This window comes from Merops nubicus, unplaced genomic scaffold (assembly GCF_000691845.1).
Source record: "Merops nubicus isolate BGI_N331 unplaced genomic scaffold, ASM69184v1 scaffold14565, whole genome shotgun sequence".
NCBI lineage: Eukaryota > Metazoa > Chordata > Aves > Coraciiformes > Meropidae > Merops > Merops nubicus.
This window is the reverse complement of record NW_008610393.1, coordinates 187007-197805: the sequence shown is the minus strand read 5'-3', so window position 1 is coordinate 197805 and position 10799 is coordinate 187007. Positions and strand designations below refer to the sequence as shown.

The 10799-nt window shown below is 39.9% G+C and overlaps 1 protein-coding gene across 1 annotated transcript; it reads left to right on the top strand.

Moving 5' to 3' along the window:
- Positions 1-569: 569 nt before the first annotated feature.
- PCTP (phosphatidylcholine transfer protein) lies at positions 570-6775 on the top strand (the record flags this gene model as incomplete). The annotated part of the gene is made up of 5 exons (XM_008940914.1): positions 570-801; positions 4711-4790; positions 5118-5289; positions 5998-6065; positions 6620-6775. Coding segments are annotated over 5 exons (618 nt in total), but the record flags the coding sequence as incomplete, so codon positions are not given.
- Between the last annotated feature and the right edge of the window lie 4024 nt (positions 6776-10799).

Here is a 10799-nt window from a genome sequence, read left to right as displayed (position 1 = left end):
TTTTAAATTGGTCTTGAACTGGTACTAACAACAGTACAAACATTGCTCTATAGGCACAGATGGTGTTTCCATATGTTGAGTGCAGACAGCTTTCAGAAAGAAACAGCTGATAAATATTCAAGGCAGATAGAATAATATATTGTAGATACACATGAACATTGTAGAGCATTCTCTTATCACAGCCTGAAGTGTAAGCATACATAACTTGCTGGAAAGTTTATTCCATATCATACAGTACTTGGTAACCTCCTGAAAATGGTTGAGATTCTTAAGCACGTTATATAGGGTCTGGAGAACTTGCCACAAGGATTTAATGCTTCTGTCAAGCTTCATTTTGGGCAAGATTTAGTCCACACTGACCACTGGAGATTGAAAGGGGTGTATGTGTGTGAAGAGTTATGCTCCCTATGGAACTACTTCTGAATTAAAAGGGCACTTGTGTAAGGGAAGGAACAGCCATTGTGCTGGGCAGGTCAGCCTGTCTGGATTTAAACTTTCATGTATAGATCAAAAAGTCGAGAGGTTAAAGACTGAACCTTGCATTGTTTTTTGAACACTTGCTTTCACAGCTCTTGAGTGTATTTGTAGTATGTGCCCCACCTAACTTCCTTCAGCTGTTCTCCCTGCTGCAGAGTACTTCCCTTTCCTCTGTGACTTTTCCTCTCCCCTTTCTGTTTCCACAGCAGTCAGGACTTTATGAGTATAAAGTCTTCGGTGGTCTTGCTGACTGTCCCCCCAAACTCTGTGTGGATGTCTATATGGACTTAGATTTCAGAAAACAATGGGATCAGTATGTTAAAGGTAAGCTCATCTAAGCAGTTTGAACTCAAGCTTTATGTCCACATTGACTCTTCCTGCTAAAACTTTCTTCAAAGGTAGTTTAAAGTTGTTTCATCCAAAGACTTTGGGCCAGATTCAAGTATCTTTTGGGATAAGATTGCACTCTACAAATATACGAGTAAACATTGACATGGAACAATTAATATCACCATATAGTTTGCTTCTGGAATTAATCTTTCCATATTGATTAAAGCATATAATTGGCGTCACTCGTTTACTGGAGCACCTTGTAGCTTTTAGTTGTTGTAATGCCTAAGTTTTAGTAGATGTTCTGGAGAGAAATGGAGATTGTACCATTTGTTCATCTTTGCATATTGCAGCAGAGCAGCGCAGTCATAGAATCATAGAATATCAACTTGGAAGAGACCTCAAGGATCATCTGGTCCAACCTTTCTTGGTAAAAGCACTGTCCAGACAAGATGGCCCAGCACCCTGTCCGGCCAAATCCAGAAAGTGTCCAGTGTTGGAGAATCCACCACTTCCCTGGGGAGATTATTCCCATGGCTGATTGTTCTCATTGTGAAAAATTTTCCTCTGGCTTGCACCAGTTTGATGTGGGATGGAATGTCCTTTTCTGAAAGCACTGGTGGTTCTTAGCACCCTTTACAATCAGAAATGGGTATATCAAGAGCACAGTTGGTGACTGGGGGTTTTTATAGAGAAAGGAATAACTAACTCAGTTGGTTTTTTTTTTTACTGTTGTTTTTGAAAAAGGGAGTTGAAACTGGATATCCAGATGATGTTAAAACATCTTAAGTCAGCAGTGACAAGGCAAGGATTCAGCTGATGTAGGCATCCAGTAATCAATTTATTTTAAAGATGAGGAGCCTTTTTCTTACAAGCCTGTGCTTAACATCATTTCAGGCCAATAACACTGAAACATGGTCAGTGTTTTGCTGAACAAAGAACAGTGTTAAAACCCAAAGAATTGTTAGATGTACTTGTCAAGGCTAGGACAGCTCTGTGGTGAACAGTTCCTGGTAATGCCTTTGGCTGTACTGATACAGAGAATCACATATTTGACTGATCTCAGTATGTGGTCAAGCTCAAGAAGCTTTGTTTTCATTAGTAAGTGTTGTCAAAATGGGCAATAGCTTGCTTGTAGCAAAGGCTGCTTTGCCTTTAATAAACCGAAAAGAGCTGGAGTGGGACTGAACATTATCATGCTGGATATAAAAATAGTGTGTTATCTTGAGTTACTTCAGTAGGTTTTGATTGAAGTACATTTAGGACGACTGAATCTTTCTTAAACAAATACTTTTTTTTTTTAATGCCTTCTTAGAGAAAAGAAAGGAAGCAGTTGCGGGAAGCTACACCCTCAAACTAAAAACTAGATAATGTTGCAGAGCTGGCCTTTATATCCTTGCTGGCTATGATATATTCATCTGTGACTTTATACTTCAAGTCCAGTGTTTCACAGAAGTTAACTCATGAATGGCATGAATGTAGCGTTTACACTTCACTTACAGCTAAAAAATTGGTCCAAACTCACCCATTCTTTAGAACTGTACATATGATGAAGTAGTGCTAGCCAACAACAATATAAGCTTGAGTTTTTTACTCCTTTCACATTTAGGGAAAAAAAAAAGAAAGCTCCCATTCAGAGCCTTCTTGCTCTTTGTTGTACTGTTTGTATTCCTTGTTGCTCTACAGCTGTGCAATAATAGCAATCCAGAGAAGAGTTCTCTGCTGAACTGCTGGCTGCATTGGAATAAAACCATGCCCAAGTAGCTGCCTTTTTAGTTGAAAAGGTAACTGATCCTGCACTAAGCATAAGAGGAGCTGATCTCTGTCGCCTGGTTGCGTTCAGTGGCAGTCTTTATGAAGGCCTCACTGGAGGCAGATACATGACCAAAGGATCGTGCTTTGATCTGTTCTTGCCAAGGGTTTGCTTGAGGCCTCAGAAATTTTGGTGTCAGTGTGCCACAGTTGTTGCATTGCTGTTAGTACCCTGACTTCCAGAGCTGGCTTCTGGATACCTACAAGATGTGGCTATCCCGAGGCCTGCTCTGCGCTGCAGCTGCCGGTTCACCAGCTGTGAGAGCACTCTGAAGCAGTGGCTGAGGTACCACATGCTTCTGTGCCATGATACAAAATGGTTGGGCTTGAGCAATATCGAAACTTGCCACTCCTGATGGCAACACCATCTTGGTAATAGCTGACCCCTGAAGCAGCAAATGCAGCTGTACTTACAATGAGTAAACCAGACTTGTGCTCTATTGTGGTAACGCTGAGTGAAATCTGGATATGAATTAAAATGCACTTAATTCTGCTTTGATCAGAAGCGATCCACTAGTGTTGACAGATTAAAGTAAATACAGGTGGGAAGTAGAATCACAGACTGCTTGGGGTTGGAAGGGACATCTAAAGGTCATCTAGTCCAGCCCCCCTGCAGTGAGCAAGGACATCTGCAAGGAGAGCAGGTTGTTCAGAGTCCCATTCGACCTGACTTACCTATTATGTGTTTTTCCTGTGTTTGCAAAGATACAACGGTAGGTGGGTTAGTAGCAAACATACGCATCGAGGTCTTCAAAATAGTGTCTGAATCCCTCTGAAGAAGGGAAGCTGTGCAGTTGGGAAGGAAAGTCCATCTGGCAGAGCAGTGCTTCAGTGACCCCTGGTGGGTAGCTGGTGCTGTAGCGTATTACAGCACCCCGTGTTGTGCAGCCGGTACTGCTCCAGCCTAGCCGGTTTTGTGGGTGACAGCTGACTTGCAGGACATACTAACAGAAGCCTAGTTTGGAATATGTTATGCAGGGAAAGAATCTCCCATCTGTGGCACTCTTCTTGCCCTAGCAATGAGAATATCAGTCTGTTCTAGCCGTATTTTCAAAACCACTGCAAGTGATGTGACACATGAGCTCTGAAGGATATATAGCCTCTGAGGCAGAATTCTGCTCTAGAGTAGGAAAAACCCACTCTGACTGTTAATATGAACATCCTTTTTGGATCACAGCATCTTTAACTGCACCCATGTAATGACCAGTCCCTAAGCAGACAGGAATTTACCCTGGCTCAGCCCCACGGCTTGTCAGGCCTATTACCCTGGTAATGGCAGTTATTTCCTCAAGGCAGAATCTGTACAGCAGACAGTTTTACAAGCTCAGTTATGTAGTTTGATTTGGGCTATTTTTTCTCCTTTATGACACGCTACTACCTGACTGAGTCACTGCCATGTTTTAGGGACTATTCTTAGATATTTTTTTTTCCTATTCAGTTGCTTTCTGATGGGGTTTGCAGGCAGACTGAAAGTGGTGTAATGAAGGCTTATAGCTGCTCAAGCTTCTTGTTCACTTTTGCCTGTATGTGCTGCTGTGAAATTCCTGAAAGCTTTTCCAAGCTTCATTAATCCTCATGTAAGACTTCTCCAGGTATTAGAAAGTAGCATTCGTCTCAGTTCCATGTTAACTCAGAGTCATTTACAAAGATAATTACATGCTTGTGAAAAAGTATACTGTACTTGTGGCTCAGAATTGTATGAATATGCATAGGCAAGGAGAAAGCTTAGAGATGGAGAGGCTTTGAATGAGCTAACTGTCTGAAAAGGAATTTGGGTCTGAATGTTCTGGGTTTGTTTTGTTTTTTTTTGTTTTGTTTTGGGGGCTTGGGGTTTGGTTTGGTTTTGTTTTCATCAATGAATTCAATAGCAGCAGGCCACCTATTTTTGTGTATTTGGTTCCTGAACTGCCCTACTACAGAACGTTTTTTAATGTCTTCTACTGCTCCAACTTTACATACATACTAATTTTGATATAAGGGTCATGTGTAAAATGTATTCATGTCAGAAATCTGAGCAGTTCTTGATGCCGTGTATGATTCTGTTACAGCAGAAATTTAAAATATCTAAGAATCTTCCTTTTTCAACTGCAGAACTGTATGAGGAAACATATGATGGTGAAAAAGTAATCTACTGGGAAGTGAAGTACCCTTTTCCTCTCTCAAACAGAGATGTATCCTTTTAAGCTTTTTGTTCCTCTTGCAGTTTTTGTCACCTAGTCATCCAGGGATCCCAACAATGTACTGATTCTACTGCTCTCCTGCACTTGATCTAAGATTTTGCAGTCCTCAGGTTACTTGAATATGTATAGCATGAAGAAGAGTGTGGGTGCCTCTTCCCACACACAGCTAAAGCTCACATAGCTGAATTATTACTCTGCAGGTTCGAATGCTGTAGAAGGATAATCGGAGGGGCTGGTATTTGTGATGGAATTCACTTGTCAGTTCATCAGGTGTCAAAGTGGCACTGGTTTGACATGCCTCCTCAGCTCAGAACACAGTACGTCTATGTCCGGGAGTGCCGGGAGATGGACGTTGATGGGCGGAAGATCTGGGTGGTGTTAGCTCAGAGTGTGTCTGTGCCTCAGTGCCCTGAAAGGCCTGGTATTATCAGAGTTAAAAGCTATAAGCAAAGTCTGGCAATCGAAAGTGATGGCAACACTGGATCTAGAGGTAAGAGGTCAAGAAAGTGTGATTACAAGTTGTGTTGCCATAGCATGTATTTATTGGCAAAATGCACAAAGGAAGACTGGAAATTTTAAGCTAAAACAGTTGCTAAAAAGTGAATGTCCTGAGCAGTAGGAATACTTTAAAATGAATGAAACTTCTGGAAATTCCCAGTGCAGTATTCTACTGTTAAGGATCCTTTGTTTAACAATAGGGCTAGGTAGTTAAGAATAGACTCCTGAACAATTCATTTGGCTACCCCCATCCCATCCCATCCCCAGCACTTCTCTTCCTGCCAGCCAGTTCAGTGGGGCTGAGTCTGATGCTAGCTGCAGCCTGGTTACCTCAGAAATTATTGAAGTATCAAGTTTTGACAGATTTATAGATTAAAAGGTTTGTCTAGAGATTGACTCCTGTCTGAGATTAGTCCTTTAAAGACAATTTTATTTTGTAAGACAGGCTGCCTAAAATGGTTTGCGGAAGTCTAAATTAATATTATGGCACTCTCAGCTTCACAGAGGTTAACTAGGAATGGCTTCACTTACTTCATATTCCACTTCAGTACAAGCTGACCTTTTTGTGAAGAATTTAGGGCAGGACTGTTGTATGTGCTGATTCAGTCATGCTCACCGACAGCTTCTGTCAACGAGTGTTAAAACTGATACTCAGACTGCGGCTGGGTAACTCTGCTAACCTCTCTCTCATCTTCTCTAGTCTATATGTATTATTTTGATAATCCTGGTGGGATGATTCCATCCTGGCTTGTCAACTGGGCTGCCAAGGTGAGTAAAGGTTGACAGTACAACTGTCTTTGGCTAATCTGTTTCAAACAATGTATTTGCTGCATCCATTTGGTCTTCTGCATGTGGGTAGAATGATTTTTTTTCTGAAGTGGCGGTGTTGATGTATTGACCTTGTAGCTCTTACGTAGTCTAGAGTCTTGCTATTGTCTGGTTTTCTAGTTGGTTTTGACTTTTTATTTTTATACCTATTAGATTCCTTTGGTTAGTCAACCAGGTAGGTAAATTTGTGCAAAAAAACCCCAACAAATCCAAGTTCCAGAGTATATGTGAACAGCCCTAACACAAGCAAACTTCAATAATGCAGTCTGTTCATGAAGGGTTAAAGGATGTGAACAGCCCTAACACAAGCAAACTTCAATAATGCAGTCTGTTCATGAAGGGTTAAAGGAAAGTTCTGCTGCTTTGTACAAGATTTTAGAATTTTCCTGTATTTGTTTGAAGGCCTTGATCTATATAGTGGGAATTATCATCTTGCTTGTAATTTTTCTTGATTATGTTACGCAAAAATGACTTTTCCATTTTTCTCTTTACAGAGTGGTGTGCCTGCTTTCTTGAAGGATATGCAGAAAGCTTGCTGTAGTTACTCTAAGAGCACATAGGTTGAAGTTGTTCTTAATTGTTTAATTCCTAGAACTCTGCACTTACAGAAGTGGCCATTATATATCACACTGGATAACATCTACCTCTAATATTGGAAAGAATTTTATATTAATTGGTTTATGCCTTGCATTTTATTAGATCTTTATTTCCCTCTCCAACTGAACAGCTAACCACTGACAAGGTAACACCAACATCAGTTGCATTCTTCGGAAAGTCCTTCAGTTTAGCCATGTCCCCCTTGCTTTGCTTGTGCTGATTCTCATGTGTCAGCTAGAGGAGTTCTGTTGATTGAAGTATTACATCCTGGGACAAGAGACTATGATCCTACTAGGACAAATGTCTGAACTTGGACTGAAAATCCTCTGCATGTGTTATACCTGGATCTCCCTTTGTGGCCTTGCAGGGTGGCTTCCTACTGAAATTGCATAATGGAACTTGCATTGCTTGGGAGGAAACAAGTTTGCTACCCAAGATTTTAGTTCTTAAACCATACATTTGCTATAAACCTGAAAAATGCTGAGGACATAGTGGTAAATGACTAAACTCTGCAGTAGGAACTGGAACTCAGTGTTGCTACGCTTCCTTGTGGTAGCTTTAAGTCCAGATATAGAGGAACCTGTGCCTAAAGCCTTGCATCATCTCAATACCCTTGTATGAAATGTAAAAGTCATTAGCTGTGTCCAGATGAAATTCCACTACTCCTTTTTTTCTATGTCCAATTTAAGGGGAACAAGTTCTATGTCCAGAGTCAGTAGCCTTGTCTATAAAGGAGCTTGCATACCAACTTGAAATTGGAAGTAATTTTAAACTGGATGCCTCTGCAACTCAATGTGAATGAACTTGATGTGAAACTTGGGCTTGCTTGCATTTTTTAAATTTCATGCTAATATAAAGAGTGAAACTGTAATTTTGGATGGTAATCCACTAAAAGCGCAACTGAGCAGGAAATTAGATTTCCAACACCTTTTTTTTGGCAGAAGGGATGCGAAGCGGTGGAGAGGATGGAGTGCATAAAAGATGAGAGGGCCTCAGTCTCAGGGATTTAAAATATTCTGCATCGTTGCTGAAGCTGATCCTGGTACTGAACAAACCTTGTAATGCGGGAGCTTTGTGTTATCAAAAAAGAAACAGTTGAAGTGATTGCCTTTATATTTTGTGTAAATAATTGTTTCCAATAAATCGTTATTCTCTCTGTGCAGTGCTCTTGTTGGGTCTCCCACATTTTAGGAGTGGCCATGCTGGCAGGTCACAAATGACAGGCTGATATCATGAGCTGCTTTAATTTTAAAGGCATTTGAAAGAATAAATTTGATTCATGAGAAGTAGGATTCCATGTGTTCTGAAGAGCTTGCTGCTGTAGTTTAGGCATTTGTCAAGTGTCCAACTTGAAGACCATTGGTGACTTGAATGTTACTGTGCTAGAAAACTTTCAATCAACTTTAAACTTAGCCGTCACTTTTTTCCTCAGTAGATAAAGAATCTGATGCATAATTGTCATCATAGCTCTGATGCATAATTGTCTTCAACTTCCCATAATGTTTTACACAGCCAAATCTTTATCTAGTACCAAAAATTAATTATGTCCATCATACCAAGAATATGATGGTTTTACATGAGTATATTCATTATAGAGTTTATTTTTTTTTTGTCAGTGTTTTAAAAAATTACCTTGAGAATTCAGAAAGCAGTGTGCTAAGTGTGTAGGAATTAAAATGTCATAAGCAATCAGAAGAATACCAGAGTTGGTTTTGAACAAAAGGATGTGGGTACAAGTTCTGTCCTGAAGCAAAGCAGCAAAGGAAGAACTAGGTAGAATGCTCAAAAAGAGAAGAGCAACATCAACTATTCTAGGCTTGATATAATAGAATTTTAAAACGGCACTAGCTAACAAGGAATCTTCTGGAATAATGATAGAAGCTAATTGATTTCCACTTCCTTCAGAACAAACCTGACCTCTGTAGCACAGTGGTACAAAACCTGTCCGTAGTTGTGAACCTATCTTAGAACTTAAGTGTTCCAAGGTTTACAACGAATGTGCACCTAGTGAGCTGAGTATGTGCCCAGAGATGAATTGTGTACAGATGTCGGTTTTTTCACCCTTTTTCTCCAACCAATCTGTAATTTTGTTTAGTCTTCAGTGAAATGAAAGCAGAAGAGTGAAAGCATTTTATACTCATAAATTCATAATTGTGTTTTTGTCTTTATGGTTATTTGTCATGAGGACACAGTGTACGTTTGTCTGCAGTGGGCTGAAGCAGGACTGAGCCTTTGAGAGGCTGAATGGCTCCATTGTCAAGCCTGCTGAAAACTCCATTTCCTACAGACCCCACACTGAGAGTTTAGAATACGTGGCCTTTGCTCTTGTATCCTTATTAAAACCACTGCACAGGCAGCTCCTTGTGCTGTACACAACTTTCCAAATTAAACCACATTTGATTAAACAGTAACTACTGAAAACAGCTTTTCCTCTTTAATAGCAACTAACCGATGATGTGAGATGAATGCAATATCAGATCTATTTAATTTAGGTCCCTGTGGGCTTTCATGGTGCCATAAATATACAGTGACACTTCAGTTTATCTCAGTGTGTGTTACTACACCTATCTTGTAATTACTAGGGAAGAAAAAGCAGTTCCAGGTTTGTGTGATGTGGCTTCTTGTCTAATTGAGAGATTATGACCAGAAAGAAAGTGTTGGCATTTTTCAGTCTTTGGGTGTCAAGACATTGATAAAGCATTTTAGAGCTTTATTTATGACTGATTAAATATTAACCTTCTATAAATTATACATGCATCATGTGAAGCTTTCTGGATAGTTTGAACAGAAATGTACCTGCTGTGAAGTTTGTAAGGCATTACGCATTACGAGTTTTCTTGTACACAGGCTTAAAAAAAAAATGGAACCTCCCTTCCCATGCAGCACCTGAAAGTCAGCTTTGTGTTTCCACCAGTTTGCCTAAAAATGGACTTCAAAGTTTGTTCTTTTAGAGTGATCTGTTCTAAAAATAGGGTTTTTTGAATAAAAAGAATGAAGCATTTGTTAGATGATGATGGAGCCTCTCATCTTGTATCAAGAGATTGGATGTATCACAGTACAGATTAATACAGACTAATGAAGTTTTCATAGTAGCCAAACAGAACTAGAAGAATGCTGTAGTTTCTGGCAATAAACAGGCATGTGATCCAAAGTGCAATAATCAGACTTTCCATAAATGATTATGAGCTTTGGATCTATTCTCAGGTAGAACTTCTGCTTTCAAATGACCAGCTCTTACAAAAACATATTTTTGCATGTTGTCCTTCACATAAAGAAGAGGCTGACTGGGCACCCATCCCCTGTTTCCATAGGGGATGATGTTGTAACAAAGTGACTCCAGAACATTCTGCCACACTGTGCTCTGGTCATTCAAATCTGTTCTTCCCATCTGATCTTTCTCTGTAAAACTGTTGTATTTGAATTGGAAGGTAAAGGAAAGGAAAGATTCTGAGTAACCCAAAGTCAACACAGTGGGTGATGTCAGATACGCGATCTCTGTAGGGCTGCCCCTCAGAAGATGGTGTGTGAAGGGAAATACAAGTTGTCTTTGCTCAGGAAACATCTGGCTGATACTTCATTTCTCTAAGCAGGTCATTGGCTGTTTTTATAATTTAGTGGAACAAAAATGTGGGAAGATATGGGGATAGACTTCTCATATTAGTGTACACTATAGATGATGTATCTTGTGACCAACACTTTTGCTTTCCATTAAGTTAGTTTTCTATGTATAAAGAACATTTTCAAATGGGATTTAGTGGTGTTTAAATTTCACTTAGCTGACAGTAATCTCTCCCTGAGCACAGATTTGCCTTCTTCTAGGCAGGAGGATAATTTACTGCCTCACTGTAGTCTTCTGATCAGAGACTACTAGACTTTCAGACAGGAAACCTTGGGGTTTTATTCATCTGTTAAAGGTTAAAAGACACTGAAAACTTCCATACAAAAACAAAGGAAGGCCTACGACCCAAGGTAAGTTGTTATAAATCCAGATGGCCTACAGATAAATGCTTCTGAGGAGCAATAACAAGAACAAATCTCTATAGCAAGATGAGCTTGGCTGAAATTTTTTCATACCAC